Genomic DNA, 18226 nt, shown 5'->3' with positions numbered 1-18226 from the left:
CAACACATTTATAACTTTATTATCAACACTAATATTTTAAAATATTTAAATAAAATTAAATTTATATTAAATCTGAAATAACAGTTATGATTGAAGTATACATCAAACAGTGATGTGTGTATGTGTAGGCCTTTTTAATTAAGCAAATTATAAACACAATTTCATTTATAACTTTACTATCAACACTAACATTTAAAATATTTAAATAAAATTTAATTTATATTAAATCAGAAAAAATTGTTGATTTTTATGATCAAAGTCTGCATTAAACACTGTCATGTATGTAGGTGTCAACACAGCCATGTATGAATGCCTATTTATTTATTTAAGTAAATTATAAATAAAATATTCGTTATTGGTATACAGTTTAATAATTCTACTTTTAAATAGGAATGTTAATTATTTATTCTTAATAATTGTATATCTTGGTTATGATCATAAATGAAGTCACGCTTGTTAGATGTAGTAAAAAATATTTGTTACCAGGTGTCGCTTTCAATAATGTTTTTATTTGTTTTATATATATATATATATATATATATATATATATATATATATATATATATATATATATATATATAAATTTGCCTGTAGTAAGCAATTATAATCAATTATCAGTAAGTTGTGTGGAACCGATGATCAATTATGAACTTCTAACCGATTTCCATCACTAACTATCCATAACCTGTCAACTTCACGGAATGCCAAGTGACAGCCCTGTGGTATCAACACCTGATAATTCCTCTGGCGCACAAGTCCCCTTTCCCTTGTCTATGCAGCTGTCTTGTACCTAACCTGGTGGGTTTCCCTTGTCTGTATAGTGAAGTTAAGGATTAGTATCAAATGATATCAGCAGCACTACATCACATTACTTCTTGTTTTATTTTCTCTATATTGTCATCATGTATTCCATTTACATTAATGCTTGCTATAAGGAAGTTTGATCCTTACATCTTTTCTTGTCGGATTGTTATTCCACATTCTGTTCATTTCTTGGGTTTTTATTGTTATATGTTTTCCTTTGGTTAGTTAGTTTTTTGCGTCATCTTCCTCAGACTGAGACATTTCTTTTTCATTTTTTGTTCCTGTCCTTGAAGAATTGTTTTGTTTTCTCCTGGTTACATTGTTACATTGTTTTTTGTTTCATCTCTTTCTGAATCCATTGTCATATCCATTTGTTTTGGGTTTAACAACATTTCTCAGCACAAGATTGGCAATACATAGCAGTCAGTATATTTGGAACAGGATGAACCAGGTAAATTTCCTTGGAAGAACCACCAACCCACTTGAAGCTACTGATGAGCTTTCTCACATACTCAAATTGGCCAAGTCAAGACTCCAACCCATGAATGACCACTCTAGTGACCTAGTGGATAAAGTGTCTGCCTCAGATGCGGGAAGTCATGAGTTTGATTCTCGGCCAAGCATACCAAAGACATAAAAACGGTACTTACAGCTGCCTCGCTTGGCACTCAGCGTTACAAGGTTAGTGTTAGGACTGGTAGGCCTGGTGTCAGGATAATGTGACTGGGTGGGACATCATGCTACATGTCTGTGGCATGATGCCACAATGCTAGACATCGTTATAAACTGCTACACTGCAGACATTGTAGCGATATGACTGAAACATTGTAAAAGCTACATTAAAAATTCAAAACACACACGCTCCAACCCATGAAGACAGTGAGATGGCATTGATGAGTAAAAGTGATTTAAAAGGTGAAAACATTGTTGTTGTTGTTCTAGGGTTTAACGCCATTTTTCAGCACAAGAGAGGCTATACATGGCGGCCAGTATAACTGGTGGAGGATTAACCCTGGAAAACCCAGGGAAGAACAACGAGAAGCTACTGGCAGGCTTTCCCTCATACTCACGTTAGCCGAGCCTTGGACTCGAACCCACGCAGACAGAGGTGAGATGGCAGTGATCCGGAACGGTGAGCGCTTTAGACCACTCGGGGCCCCTAGGTGGAAACGTAACTCATTACTAGTTATTAACAAGTGCTGAAGATTATAGAAAATCATATGTTGGTGTTGTTTTGGGTTTAACTCCATTTCTTAGCACAAGTTAACCTATATTCAGCAGCCAGTATAATGTATTGAAGAATATAGAAAAGCCCCAGTAGGAACCACCAAACCATAGCCCATTTCATACCGAATTTAACGGAGTTGCTCCATAATTATCCGAATAACCTCCTGAGTTACTTTATACGTCAGCCAATCAAACGCTGGTGGGCACATGTACATAGCAAAATGGCATCCATTGTTTAGAAATATTCAGAAATAAAATTAATTAAATAATTGCAATTTATATGTGAATTATCCAGACTTTCAAAAACAAATCTGATAAACTCATATGAAACGCATTTTATTATAATGACATTTTGGATGCACAGAAATAGTTTGATCAACTTGCTCTTGGATTGTCAGGTTTAAATTTGTTTACTTCAACACCGTTTCCTTTCTTACATGTACTTGTCCAGATGTAAACAGCTCAAAGCTACTCTCTCGTATTGGTTTGAAATCCGCCCTGGTTTCCATAAAATAAGACAGGATGGTTCCAATATTAAATTTCATCAATATCTGCAGCAGCATCGCTGTTGAATATGAATTTTTCAACTCGATAAACGATGTTGAAGTAGGTACAGAAGTTGATGCTGAAACGTCCGCCACATTTTGCCCACCACCTATCGAGTGACTATTACGGTCAGCTGACCACCCGCCACATGATCCAGATTCCGAGCAAATTACGAAGTTTACCAAAGTCTACATGAAATGGGCTATGGGAAGCAACTGGCATCTATCTCTTATACCCACATTGACCATGCAAATGACATGAACCCATATTGATAGGTGCAATGAAGAGGACTGGAAAAGTTATTTTGACAACTTGGCCACTGGGGTACCAAAGATATATGAAGTAGTTGTTTTTTATCAATTGTTTACTTCTCGAATAGATTTGGAAAAAAATAATAATACATCTATATAGTGATTAATCATTTCACTTGTGCTAACAATATGCAATTTCCAAATTTTGCTTTTCCCCTTCTGTATGCACTCTTTGGCTTTTAATCATCCTCTGCATCATGCTAACCTGCTTTGTAACATAGCTACATGGTGAGTGGTATCTGTACTTATCCATATAAGCCATTAGCCAGAAAACCTTAGTACAGAAAGGACCTGGGAGTTCAGATTAGAAGAAGTAATATAAAGTTAATGTATTCTAACCAAACTCTTATACATGCATAATTATGCAAATCATCATAATTAATATACATACTCATTTCATCTTTGCCTCATGTTGTCTTTAGTTATACTTACGTCCATGTTAAGTTCTTTCATTCAGATTTATTTCATCAATGTGTTCCTTATGGAATATATATACACTCTGAAGACAATACATCTAATAGTTACCTGTCCCTACACTTCCAACAAAGCATAGTTACCTATCCCTACAATTCAACACAGCATAGTTACCTATCCCTACACTTCAACACAGCATAGTTACCTATCCCTACACTTCAACACAGCATAGTTAGCTATCCCTTCACTTCCAACGCAGTATAGTTACCTGTCCCTACACTTCCAACACAGTATAGTTACCTTTCCCTATATTTCCAACACAATATATTTTACCTATCCCTACATTTCCAACACAGCATAGTTACCTATCCCTACAGTTCCAACAGAGCATAGTTACCTATCCCTACATTTCCAACACAGTATAGTTACCTATCCCTACATTTCCAACACAGAATAACCGCTCCGGTGGCCTAGTGGTTAGAGCATCCACCTCGGTTGCGGGAGGACATTGGTTCAATCCCCAGCCGAGTCAAACCAGAGACTTAAAAAATGGTACTAACAGCTGCCTCGCTTGGTGTTCAGCATTAAGAGGTTAGTGTTAGGACTGGTCGGCCCGGTGTCAGGATAATGTGACTGGGTGGGCCATCATGCTACATGTCTGCAGCATGATGCCCCAATTCTAGACAGCACTATAAACTGCCACATTGCTGACATCGTAGCGATATGACGGAAAAATTGTTAAACCTACGTTAAAAAATCAAAATCACACACACACACACACACACAACACAGTATAGTTTACCTATCTCTACATTTCAAACATGGTGTAGTTACCTATCCCTACAGTTCCAACACAGCATAAGTTACCTATCCCTACACTTCCAACACAGTATAGTTACCTATCCCTACATTTCCAAGACAACATGGGTAATAGTTACTTATATCCACACTTCCAAGACAACATTGGTACTACTTACCATCCCTACACTTCCAATACAGTATAGTTACCTATCCCTACATTTCCAAGACAACATGGGTAATAGTTCCTTATATCCACACTTCCAAGACAACATTGGTACTAGTTACCCATCCCAACACTTCCAACACAGTATAATTTACATATCCCTACATTTCCAACACAGTATAGATACCTATCCCTACAATTCCAACACAGCATAGTTATATATCCCTACACTTCCAACACAGTATAGTTACCTATCCCTACACTTCCAACACAGTATAGTTACCTATCCATACATTTCCAACACATCATAGTTACCTATCCCTACATTTCCAACACAGTATAGTTACCTATCCTGTGACGTTTGCACGCATTGGGATGGGGTTCTACCAATATATATGAGTTAAATTATGATGAAAGTTCCACCCTGGCTCATAGCTTAGGAAGTTAAATTAGTGACGAAGTAGATTTACAGCTCTGAGCCCCCAGTCAGCAATGCCAACATTAAATTATAGAGAACATGAAGATGAATTCAATTAATAACAATTTAATAAATTTGATAATTTAAAACGATAAACTCTCAAACACCCGTCTTTCCCTCAACCAACTGACAGCCTAATTCATCCCGTGATTTACAGTGTGAGTTCGATTTTCCCCCTGTCCTTGCGCCTACTCATCTCTTTCTTTCCCGCTAATTCCTTCCTTCCTTCCATTCCTCCAACACCTCCTTCGACTCCATTTCCCTCTCGACTATCTCCTCCTCCAATTCCACTTCCAATTTCCTCTTCCTCTCTTCTCTCCCCTTTTCCTCCTAGACTTCCATTCCCCTGACTTCTCTCCTTTCTTCTCCTTTCCTCCATCTCTCTATCTGAGACTACGGGACCAAACTGTAACTGGTCTGTCCCTCAAAGCTTCCTGTGAAAAACAACAAGGCGTTAACATATGCTTTATCGAATCTCACCTCACACTAGATCAACAATTAATCATCATATAAGGCTAACATGATTTCTGTCACGCATGCGTACACATCGAAATTCCCACACACTCCGTGCAGGGTAACAATGGCGTAATAACACGGTATCAGCGAATTGTCATACAGACATCAATACATTGCATCATGTCAGTATATACATATATATATTTAATCTCATTGTGCTACAATCTGACAACAATCAAACGCATGTCTGTACAATACACAGATATTCGACAATGGCAAAATCTATAATCACATGAACACATGTGTTAGTCTACTATAAAAAACCCACATAGCGAATTACAATATTAACTCTTATGATGGCTAGCAAGCTATATAATTCTTTACAAGTATCAACTCATTTCTTCAAAATATGCAAACATATTGACACCACAAAGTAATTATTCGTACTACGATTCTAGTAATAATAAAGTATACATACGACCTACAATTAAAAATGCAGTCACAAAGACCAAACAACTAGCTCACTGACCTTATTTGAAGCTGTCTGTACTTAGAATTTTCTGCTCTAAGATATTCCCGCCAATAACGAATGGCTATTCGGAGTTACGCTAACCTCCTCTGGCAATCTCTCTTAGTGAACTAATTCTTGCCGGAAGACGCAGAGATATCATTCTACCCAAATCAGGGTCTCTCCCCTATCTTGATTCTGATTGGGTGGCGCTGTGGCCCTGTTAATCGTCTTAGCGGCCAGTTCAACCTGGCTGTCTGTCTGCAGGTAGAAGAAGTTAAGACACTCCCACTTCTTCAGACAACTTCTTTTGATCTTGGAAAACATTTCGACACTTAGGTGATAATTGGCTATCGGGTGTCCTCGCAGCTCCTAGGTCTGGCTCTCCACTTCTAGCCACGGCAATCTTATGTAATGGATCAGTGGTAGCCTGCGGCAATGTTTAACATCAAACAATGGCTTGTCAGAATTACCTTGATTATACATGTTTCAAACTGGGGCTACTCTGGGTCGGGGTAAACGTGACACCTATCCCTACATTTCTAACACAGTATAGTTACCTATCCATACACTTCCAACACAGTATAGTTACCTATCCCCAAACTTCCAAGACAACACTGCTTAATAGTTACCTATCCTTACACTTCCAACACAGTATAGTTACCTATCCCCAAACTTCCAAGACAACATTGGTACTAGTTGCCTATACTTACACTTCTAACACAGTAATAATAGTTACCTATCCCTACACTTCAACACAGTATAGTAACCTATCCCCATACTTCCAAGACAACACTGGTTAATAGTTACCTATCCTTACACTTCCAACACAATATAGTTACCTATCCCCATACTTCCAAGACAACACTGGTTAATAGTTACCTATCCTTACACTTCCAGCACAGTATAGTTACCTATCCCCACCCTTCCAAGACAACACTGGTTAATAGTTACCTATCCTTACACTTCCAACACAGTATAGTCACCTGTCCCTACACTTCCAAGACAACATTTGTAATAGTTACCTATCCTTACACTTCCAACACAGTATAGTTACCTATCTCCACACTTCCAAGACAACATTGGTACTAGTTACCTATCCCTACACTTCCAACACAGTATATTTACCTATCCCTACACAATTCCAACACAGACAATAGTTACCTGTCCCTTCTGTAACTACATCTTTCTTTCACTTCTGCTTCTGTCACAGTCTTCTTTATGCAGTTATAAAATGATTTCATATGTGCAGCGAACTACATGACTTTTATGACCTATACCAAACAGCACCATCACTTGATGTACGGCATAATGTGATCAAAATCACCCTTCAAACAAGCCATGCAGTCAACTAAACTCCTTCCTATTTACATGTATCATGCATATTAACCTCAATTACAACTTTGTTACATGCCATCCTTTGTGCATCCTCTCTTGGTACTTTTTAAAGTACCAGTCTTGTTCTAGTTTGAACCACAAAACAAAGTTCCAAGTGTTTCTTAAAATACCTATCCAGAGAAATTATAGAATACAACACACATTTTATTCCATCATTATATCAAACAAAATGATATCAAGTCTGTTAAACAAGTTCAAAATAAGTTTGTTCCAAGTTATTTGAAACATTACCACCAGAGTGACCAAAACAGAATACAATATGCACTGGTTGCAGCTGAAGTCAGAATGATCTGTGTTAAACAGATCCAATGTTCCATTTCTGTTCTACCTGAAGTCAGAATGATCTGTGTTAAACAATGTTCCACTTTTGTTCCACCTTAAGTCAGAATGATCTGTGTTAAACAGATCAAATGTTCCATTTTTGTTCCACCTTAAGTCAGAATGATCTGTGTTAAAAAATGTTCCACTTTTGTTCCACCTTAAGTCAGAATGATCCGTGTTAAACAAATCCAATGTTCCACTTTTGTTCCACCTTAAGTTAGAATGATCTGTGTTAAACAGATCCAATGTTCCATTTTTGTCTCCATAGAGAATTCTTCTTTGCCAGTTCCTACCAGGGATTTACACACTATAAGTCAGGCTGGTCAGCTTGTCCTGGGAATGCTGACTGGAAAATTGAACATACTGTACCTCTGAGAAGCTAACTAACCCCAAACACCTATGGACTATGTACTATAACATGTCACAACACATTTACAATGCATGGCCTGCATTTCTAATACCCATTCATATGCCTATAGACTATATACCACATCCCATCACAACCATACCATCACACATAAACAGTACATGGTCAACCCCTACCCCTTCCCAGATAAAGTAACATTAATAATAAACACTTTGCCAAATATTAAATGAACCAGTATGATTTATCCACACACAACATTATTTACATTTCCAAAAATGAACACGCCACCTAATATGTTATGTTTTTCAAAAGCCCAAACAAATGTACGTAATAATTCCTTTTGATGGTATGATTTCTAGACAAGACATAAATCACCTTAATGTTTAAAAACCAACACCCTACTCCCATAAGCATGGTGTAACAACTTCATGACTGTGAAATACAATTCCATTGGACAATAGTAACAGTTTGCATAGTGATAGCCCTGTCATATTGAAAGATCAAATTATGATTGGGGCATTCCAGCCCTGTCAGATTTATATATTAATTATGATGGGGGCTTTCCAGCCTTGTCATATTGGTAGATCAAATTTTGATTGAGGCATTCTAGTCTTGTCCGATTTATATATTAAATATGATGGGGGCATTCTAGCCCTGTCAGATTTATATATTAATTATGATGGGGGCATTCCAGCCTTGTCATATTGGTAGATCAAATTATGATTGGGGGATTCCAGCCCTGTCAGATTGATAGATCAAATTAAGATGGGGGCATCCTAGCCCAGTCAGATTTATATATTAATTATGATGGGGCATTCCAGCCCTGTCATACTGGTAGATCAAATTATGACGGGGGCAGATGGTAGTACTGAATGATGGAAGGTGACCATATGCGAATGTTACATTCAGGTTCAAAGGACACACAGACACCAAGTAAGGGTCCTACAACTTTATGTCAAAGAAAGCTAAAATCTTCACATAAACTAGAAAACCAGTGTTCATTACAGTACCAAGCCCAGCTAAAAACTGCCTGCTCTATTACTCTGCTCTTGTTTTAGTAAGGATTAGAGAGGAGGGATCCTAATTAAATTAACATTTGTGCCTTTTCCAGGCTCAGATAGCCTAGGGAAGATCAACAACAGCACTGAACCCGTTGACAGCCTCTGGTATCTAATATCCAGAATGCTGGGAATAATGTTCTGGTGTCACTACTAACAATTATAATCTGCTAGAATCTGATACAGGCACTTATAACACCTCCCTTCTTAAGAGGAAACTTTGTTTTCGATATAATATTTTTTTTTATAAAAATTACTTGCTGGCTTGGTACATCAGTAAAATGATAAAACTTGTATAAAGCTTACATTACTACCAAAATGCATAAAGCTTAGAGTCACTACTATTAACTTCTGTAGCAGTCATGAATTCCATCGGTGACCATCTAATAGGGGAAATTCAACAAAATGATCTTTATTCTCATAAATTCCTTATGATTCCAAACAGAACACAATGAAGTTCGAAAAGTCCAGGAATCCTGAGCTATTCCAGGTTTTTCAGTGCCCTTAGAGTGTACTAATTACACCAGTATCTTTCTTGTCATTTTATTCCTACATACTTCAGTTACATGCGCAATAGTCCGTCTGCAATCCCATGTTGTTTTCCGCTCCTGCGCTTTATAATGAAGTTGTAAGGCTTGAGTGCCAAATACCATCTAAGTAGACGCTGATTCTTGCTTTGCATTTGATTTAACCATGTCAATGAGTTGTGGTCAGTTACGATTTCAAATGTTGTCCCTGACAGGTAATACCTTAACGAATCAATCGCCCACATGATCGCAAGACATTCCTTCTAGATAGCTGCATACTTCTGCTCTCGCGGCAGCAGCTTCCGGCTTAGATAGGCCACCTCATGTTCTTCACCATCCATTGTCTGGCTTAGCACAGTACCAATTGCTATGTCACTAGCATCTGTCTTCACAATGAATTCCCTGCTGAAATCCGGTGCAATAAGGACAGGGATCTTAGTAAAAACATCCTTCAGCATTTTAAATACTCGGATGGCGTCTTTAGTCCATACAACTATATTTGGTCTTCCTTTCTGTGTCATGGAGGTTAATGGTACTGCTTCTTTGGCAAAGTTCTTAAGGAATTTTCTGCAGTATCCAACCATTCCAAGAAATGAGTGTATCCCCTTTTTCCTTGTGGGTAATGGAAACTCACACATTGCTTTAATTTTATTGTCATCTGTCTTAATTTTTCCTCCTCCAGTGATATGCCCGAGGCATTCGATCTCAGCTGCTCCATCTTCCCGTATACATTGCAGCAAGGCACACAGATTATCTATATGTTCTGACCAAGTTTTTGCTTGACACAATGATATTGTCAAAATATGCTGCGACATTTTATAGTCTGGACACCAATAAGTCGATGAGTCGGGTGAAATTGGCGGGTGCAGTTTTCACACCAAAGGGCATAATGTTAAATTCATAGAGCCCAAATGGAGTCACAAATGCGGACTTTTGCCTCGATTCTTCAGCTAGAGGAATTTGCCAGTAACCCTTAGTTAGATCTATCTGACTCAAGTAACTTCCATAACCAATCTTCTCAAATAGATCGTCCATTTGTGGGACTGGATACGCGTCGAATACGGTGATATTATTAAGCTTGCGGTAATCTACACATAGCTGAAGAGTTCCATCCTTTTTGTCAACTAATACACAAGGCGAACTCCATGGACTGATTGAGGGCGTTAAGAGGCCTTGCTCGAGCATTTCATCCAATATTGCTTTTACCTCTTTTTGTTGCGCGGACGGTATTCTATATGGCTGTTGTTTAATTGGTGTCTCCGAAGTTGTCTTTATACTGTGAGTTAAGATGTTTGTTCAACCAGGTCTAGTTGTTAGAACATCCTGAAATTTTGTTGCAAAGATTTCTAATATCATCTCATTGCTCTTTTATTAAGTTTACCCCAGCTTAACGCCAGCATCACCTTCATCTGCTGTTGGAGGAAAGTCAATATCCACACCATCGTTCTCGCCTGCCTTCGTCGCCAGCAGCACAGCACGCTTCTATCCACGCAGTAAGTTTAGATGATAGGTTACTGTACCGCGCCTACCGTTTACAGATACCTGGTAGTTAACATCGTTTACCTTTCGGGCCACACGATAAGGTCCCCGCCATTGTGCCTTCCTCTTGGACGAACTTGATGGCAAGAGAATGCGGACTTCATCTCCTGGACTAAATTCTCGTGTTTTCGTGTGACGATCATACAGTACCTTGATTTTCTTTTTGCACTCCAACAGATTATTTTTTGCCAAGAGCTCTGATGTCAGCCAACTTCGCACGCATTTTCACAACATGTTCCACAGTGGAATTCCTTACATCTTCCTCTCCCGTAACACGCCTTGTAAAATCTGCGTTGGCCCCATAACTGGCCAAGCATACAACATCTCAAAGGGTGCAAATCCAGTTTCCTCATGTGGGACTCCGCGGTATGCAAACAACAAAAAGTGGCAACATCTCATCCCGTTCATTCTTGTTGTCTGTACAGAACGTCTGCAACATTGACTTAAACGTCCCGTTAAAACGTTCTACCTTTCCATTCACTTGTGGGTGATAAGGCATTGCTGTAACTCCATGAATACCCACGAGTTCATACAACTGTTTCAATAAGGTGCTAGTTAAGTTGGTCCCTTTGTCTGTTAAGATGACCCTTGGGAAACCAGCACGGCTAAACAGCTCAATCAGTGCTCTACACTCGTTGCCTCCATATCCTTCAAAGGAAAAGCTTCGGGATACCTCGTTGCATCATCAACCACCGTCAGAATGTATTTGTGTCCAGCCTTCGTTCTAGATAGTGGTCCTACAATATCCATCGCAATTTTTGAGAACGGCTCTGTTATCACTGGTGGGCAAACCATTGTGCTTTCTCACCTGCTGTCCGTTTTGCTGTCATCTGGCATTCATGACACGATGCACAATATCCTTTTACATCAGTAAACATTCCAGGCCAAACGAACGATTGGAGAATCTTCTCTATTATTTTCTCCAAACCCAGGTGACCTGCAAGGGGTCGATCATGTGCCAACTCCATTACCATTTTTCGTAATCCTACTGGTACAAACATTTGCTCCATTCCATGTGAACCATCACCAGATTGCCATTTCCGTCGCAAAATATCATTCTCCCAGAAGAATGCTATTGGCTCTTCCTCAGCCTCTTCACCAGAAGCAAAGGACTTCTCTCTAATACTCTGCAGTGAAATATCCACAATCTGTAGTTTCGACAACATGTCCGCATTCATTGCTGAAAGTTTGTCAACTTCAATGTCATCACGCTGATCAGGATCTTCTGTCTCGATGCTGTTGTTGACAACGTCATTCTTGCCTTCATCTTCACATTGGTCAGTATTTTCCACAGTCCTCTCATCGTCCAGTCCTTTTAACATCGACCATGTAACAACAAATGACCCTTTCTTGCTAGGTATATCCATCCCCAATACGGCTTTAGTGGCTAAATTTGAAACAAGACCCACTTGCGTTGGTCCCTTATAATACGTAGTGTTGATATTTACCACAGCCAACTGTGCGGTAAATGGCTGACCTACTGCTGTGTATAACGTAACCTTGTGCCCCTCCAGCTTGCAACTTTCATCAACAAGATCTTCTCTTATCAAGGTCATACATGATCCAGTGTCCTTCACAAACATGATCTCGCACCCATTCACACATCCCGTTTCTGAAATAATGCTTTCACCAATTGTTGGCTTAACAAAACAAGTTGCTGGATTGCCACGATGTTTCATGTCATCTGTTGGACAATACCTTGCAATATGTCCCCATTGCTTGCATTGATAACACTGCCTATTCTTCTGTTTTTACTGGTCATTTGTCGATGTTAGTTCTGCTTGCTGCTGTAAGTTCTGGCTATTCATCTTGTTACTATTTATATTTATATTTTAACTAAACTTATTCTTCTGCCATTGCTGTTGTAAATTGGTGGGAATATAATCTTCTGCAGCCTCTACGACTGGACTAAAGCCCTTGTTCCTCCTAATCCACTGTGCTTGGTCTTGTGGCAAGGCTTTCAAGAAATATTCCTCACAAAAACAAATAACTGGGTCACGATCCTCCAAGAAACGCTTTATGTGCTGATAAATCCTGGCCATCAGAACACGATGCATCTCAGTGCTTTCCTTCTTCATGCTCAACAGTGCCGTGAAATGTTCATGCGATCTCTTTCCAAAGTGATCAATCAGTCCTTTCCTGAGTTCCAGGTAATCGCCACAAGCTTGAGTTGCAACATATCTAGCCTCACCTGTCAAAAAGAGTTCATAGCTGTAATACTTTCAACTTATTAGACCACTTAGCATGCTTTGCAGTTGATTCAAACTCTGCTAGGAAAGTCACAGTATCCTGTCCTCGTTCATGGTCATATACATGTAGCTTTACTTTAAATGACATTGAAGATGTTTCTTTCAGTCGTGTTTTCTTGACTTTTTACTCTTTCTAACTCAATTTTCAAACGCTTCATTTCTAATCTTAATTTATCTCTTTCCATTTCCCATTCAAACCCCTTCTGTCTTAATTCAAATTCTCTTTCATTTTTCTTTGCGCTAGTTTTTCGCTTTGTTTCCATGGGTGGCTGCATGTGCTCAAGTTTAAGTTCCTCTTCATACTCCACAATTTAATTATCTGTAAATTCCATCAAATTCTGTGCTGCCGCTTTTCTTCGTGGTCGTCCTGAAGCAACTGTTGCTCCCTCAACTTCGACATCATCAGCAACCGACAAAATGACAAATTATATGTACGTACTGTAAGTTCTATCACTGTATTCGCAGCCACTGGACTAGCTTTAATTATCTACGAGTTTCTGGGCTTACACGTGTACACTAGTTACAGTGATGCACACTTTGCACTTAGCATCAAAAGCTGTATGTTATACAACCAGTCACTGCTAATATCACAAATTCATTGAATTCACAGCTTTCGGAATTGTCAAACACAATTTCAACGTATTGAAAAATTCCCCAAAAATTCCCACAGGACTTTTGGAATCCGTACCGCTGCCACTAAAATGTTACATTCAGGTTCAAATGACACACAAACACCAAGTAAGGGTCCTACAACTTTATGTAAAATAAAGCTAAAATATTCACATAAACTAGAAAACCAGTGTTCACTACAGAACCAAGCACAGCTAAAAACTGCCTGCTCTATCACTCTGATCTTGTTTTAGTTTTGTTGACACTCCATGGCCCCATCCCAGCATATATGGCTGGTTAGAGTACTTGAATTATTCATTATGCATTTACACATAGTTGGACATAGCCTCATTGCCAGGTTGTCACATTGTGCTTGGCTTCCATCATTATGCCATCAGTCAGGAGATCTTACAAAAACTATGGATGGGCGCCCTGGGGCCCGTGTTCGTGATTTTTTACAGAGGTCCACAAGGTTGGTGTCCCTTTCCAGATGTTATTTTTATACAGTTGGGAGAGAACGATATAGGATATCTGGATCCCAATTTAATTGTAGCTGAGTTACTTGAGTTATGTCGTCAATTCGTGTGTGTCGGTGGGGGGATGCTTCCCCGTTTCAGACCTAGATGGATTTCATGCTCACAGTATGGGCGTAGGGCTCGTTTGATCAATTTTGAGCTTGCTCGAGCTAATGAAACTAGTAGTATAATTAACTTTTGTCAATTTTCTGGTTTTCCGAGTACCTATATGGACCCAGATGGTGTCCACTTTAATGCCCGTGGTTGGAGGTGGCTTTATTCATGTATTCTTCTGTTGACAGTCTCTGGTACCAAATATCCAGAATGCTGGGAATAATGTTCTGGTGTCACTAGTAACAATTAGAATCTGCTAGAATCTGATACAGGCACTTATAACAACAAAGAAACCAAAACAATTCCAGAGAGGTTATTCTCCTTGGAATAATGGCATTACTGTTTGCAATTGTAACTCACCCACTGCCTGTTTTACCCCACAGTCCAGGATGGTTGCCTGAATGAGTGAAACTAAGTTCTTCCTAGTAGTAATGTCAACTGATGTGACCTGTTCCTGGTACCAAGTCATACCTGAAAAAGACAAGAGAATGAGGAATGAGAATATTAAATAATGAATAAATACATCTTTAAAGTACTATCACCACGCATCTCCCATAGCAACGACCCTGACATGCAGATTACAAAGGTGACGGTATGGGGGTTTCCTGGAAAATAGTACTAAATTGTGTAATGTGTGACCTTCTAGCACCTTAATGTAAGCTGTATAAGGAAGTGAAGACAAGGAAGCCAGGACCAAACTCTGCCACGACACAAACTGCACTTCAAGTGGGTTTTCTGGAAGTAGGCATATTTGATATAAAAGCACAACTGATTATAGTTAACATGGATATGCTACCTCCATCTAGAAGCAGCATGCATAGGACATTTAAAGTCCTGAATAAAATTCAGTAAAAGTTCAGAATAAATCCAAAAAAACTGAAGGCGATGAGGTGTCTGTGGTTGCTTATAAAGTGATGACGTCTTAGCAGTCTTTGGTTGAATCACAGTACATGTAATATAATTCCAGGTTTGAATAGACAATAAATTCCGGTGAATGCCTCTATCCAAGATTTGTATCAGATTGCCTTTGTATTTGCAGAGAAAATAATCACTTGAATTCATTAATTTGGATGAAATAGATTCCAGTCCAAAACTGCTGGTCACATCATACAATATAACCTACAGATACAAGATCTTAAAACACTAATCCCCAAATCTTCTCAGTTACAAGCTTATATAATTCTCTACTTGACCTAGATCACAATTAGCATTTTCTATATAATAAAAAAATAACTGTCCATTGAAAAATAACCTTCTAGAATGATCCTTATGTTTACAAAAATAAAAACCATGACATCGGTTATGTGTAATTCACTTAAGAACTTCCAAAACCTAGACCCAAATGTTGTAAACATATTTACTTCTATTAATAATAATACTGATTTCAAACCATACACATAGAGAATAATGTAGCTATGTATTAGTTGTTTACACAGAATACAATAATAAAAAGTCAGTTTGAGTGGAGCGGAAATGAACTCAATTTCTGACAAGGTCAAGTCCAACATATAATGTTACATTCCAATAACATGTAATGAAATAAATATAATTAACAGTTCAAAGATTAACATTATAATAATTGGACTCTCAATCATACAATGTGAGACACAGACCCTGATAGTTACAATGTGGGTTGGGTGGGTGATAGTCTACAATGTAAGACACTGACCCTGATAGTTAAAATGTGGGTTGGGTGGGTGGTAGTCCTACAATGTAAGACACTGACCTTGATAGTTACAATTTGGGTTGGGTGGGTGAAAGTCATATAATATAAGACACCGACCCTGATAGCTACAATATGGGTTGGGTAGTTGATAGTTCTACATTGTTGTTGTTGTTGTAGTGTTTAACGCCATTTTTCAGTACAGGATAGGCTATACATGGCGGCCAGTATTAATGGTGGAGGAAGAACCCTTGAAAATCCCAGAAAGAACCACCAACCCACGAAACACTACTGGCAAGCTTTCTCACATACCAACATTGTCCGAATCGGAGTCTCGAACCCGCTCAGGTTCTACATTGTAAGACATTGATCCTGGTTATTACAATGTGGGGTGGGTGGGTGATAGTTCAATAAAGGAAGGCATATCACATATTTCTTTAGCACAAAATCATAATACAGTAACATGATATTTCTTACTTTGTACTAGGATTAGGTGGGTGATAGACCTGCTATGCCCACAGCATAACCATCTGGATCGATGTCTTGCGTTGTTTGACTGTTGTACCCCAATCACTATGATCGCTATAATTATGTGCCAATAGTCTTAATTTCACTTACAAGTAGCCCTTGCAGGTAGCCTAAACTGTTAATGAATAGATTTAAAGAAATGAAAATTGGTTACTCTCTTGTCTGTAAAAGAAGTATCTGGCCAAGTCAAAACACAGGTGGTCGACGTGAGCCTGATGTTGAGAAGAAAAAAAGAAAAACAACAATAATATGAAGGAGAAAAAAATCAAACAGAGGGACAAAAGTACCTCAGATTACCCAATGACCCATTCTGACATTGGACCGGTTTAACATACTATATAAGAGAGAAGGGAAGCAACTTACAAACACTTCGTTCCACCCATGACATTCAATTTTCTTCTGCTGTTTTCGTCGTTAAAGGCACACTACCACACTTTATGATTTAATTTACTCCTAATATATTTTTCTATTAATCAAGCCATAGTTGACTTTTCTGCGTTGCACCAAACGGAAGTTACGGGCTCAGAAACGTGCAAATTTTGCCTTCCAGGATAAACGTTACGTTCAGGTGAAATCCGGTGACAAGAGCTACATATATACACAAATAAGGTTCTAAAACTGATAGGAAAAATCAATAAAAATAAATATAGAGAATTAATAAGAAATAACGAATTGCAATTAAGACGTTTCTTGTGGGTTTATAAAGTTTATCGTGATGATTCGGCAACTGTCAGTTCATGCCACGATACACTCAGACAAAGCAAGATTGAACTCTTAAATAATCATCAATTTTATATTAAATGTTTTGACATGCCCCTGAACGAGGAATAACTCGTGTCCCGTTTTATGCTCATATGGCAGGGTTCCTGCGCTGGTCTCGAATTCTGGAAAAAGTCTTAAATTTGAAATTACTTTTCTAGACCTTGACAAGGTCTTGACAAATTTTAAAATTACCTAAAAGTCCGGAAAAAGTCTTAAATTTTTGTTGTTCCGGAAACCGGAAACGTGACTGCCTTTTTTGGAGCTCTTCGGGTGTTACTGTAGAACGCAACATCTCCAGGAGGGGTATGACTAAAGTGCGAAAGGTACGAAAAATTACAGAACGTTGGGAAAAATACAAAACATTAATGTAAGCTAAGACGAGAAAAGTTGCCTTGAATTGAGTATTTAAGCTTATTTGTTCCAAAATTTCGGCTGCTCAAAGTTACAACAAAGTCATTTTCTCGACATTTAAGAAAAACTTGAAGTAATAGTAAAGGTTTTTGTTATCTTCATTAGCATGAGTGTAAATACATATGTCGAAGCATCTATAAAAACTTGATTTTGGCATCGAAAAATAAAGTTAAAACGGTTATGAAAAGTGTTCCTAAAATCTTTATTTTGTAGATTTCTTTCAAAACAGCACACATATTTTAATTTTAAACATGAGTATATATGTAAAATATTATCTCATTTTTTAAAAATATTTTTGTTTTGGTTTTAATTTGTTTTCTTCCTTCGGATGTTGTTATTAATGGTAGTGATGTTTTAATTATTTTTTTTTCACGAGTGTCCATGCACCATATGAATGAATGCAGTTTCCTTCCATAAAGACTTCAAAGTCAATATCCTTTTCAAAATGTATAATTCT

The 18226-nt window shown here is 38.2% G+C and overlaps 1 protein-coding gene across 3 annotated transcripts; it reads right to left on the bottom strand.

Annotated features, from left to right (window-relative positions):
* Positions 1-4794: 4794 nt before the first annotated feature.
* On the bottom strand, positions 4795-17646 carry LOC149791131 (uncharacterized). 3 transcript variants are annotated; one of them, XM_089973052.1, is made up of 4 exons: positions 17551-17646; positions 14766-14876; positions 6873-6922; positions 4795-5178 (listed from the first exon to the last, which is right to left on the bottom strand). In XM_089973052.1, the coding sequence occupies exon 4, from the start codon at positions 5121-5123 to the stop codon at positions 4896-4898; it is 228 nt and encodes a 75-aa protein (XP_089829178.1). In that variant the 5' UTR covers positions 5124-5178; positions 6873-6922; positions 14766-14876; positions 17551-17646; the 3' UTR covers positions 4795-4895. The 3 variants fall into 3 exon arrangements, with proteins under 3 accessions (XP_089829178.1, XP_089829177.1, XP_089829176.1); XM_089973051.1 differs by lacking the exon at positions 6873-6922; XM_089973050.1 differs by lacking the exons at positions 14766-14876; positions 17551-17646 and having other exon boundaries at positions 6873-14759.
* Between the last annotated feature and the right edge of the window lie 580 nt (positions 17647-18226).

This window comes from Sinohyriopsis cumingii, chromosome 10 (genome assembly GCF_028554795.1).
Source record: "Sinohyriopsis cumingii isolate HCF-2022 chromosome 10, ASM2855479v2, whole genome shotgun sequence".
Taxonomy (NCBI): Eukaryota; Metazoa; Mollusca; class Bivalvia; order Unionida; family Unionidae; genus Sinohyriopsis; species Sinohyriopsis cumingii.
Note: the sequence above shows the minus strand (reverse complement) of the source record. Positions and strands in the feature narration are given on the sequence as shown.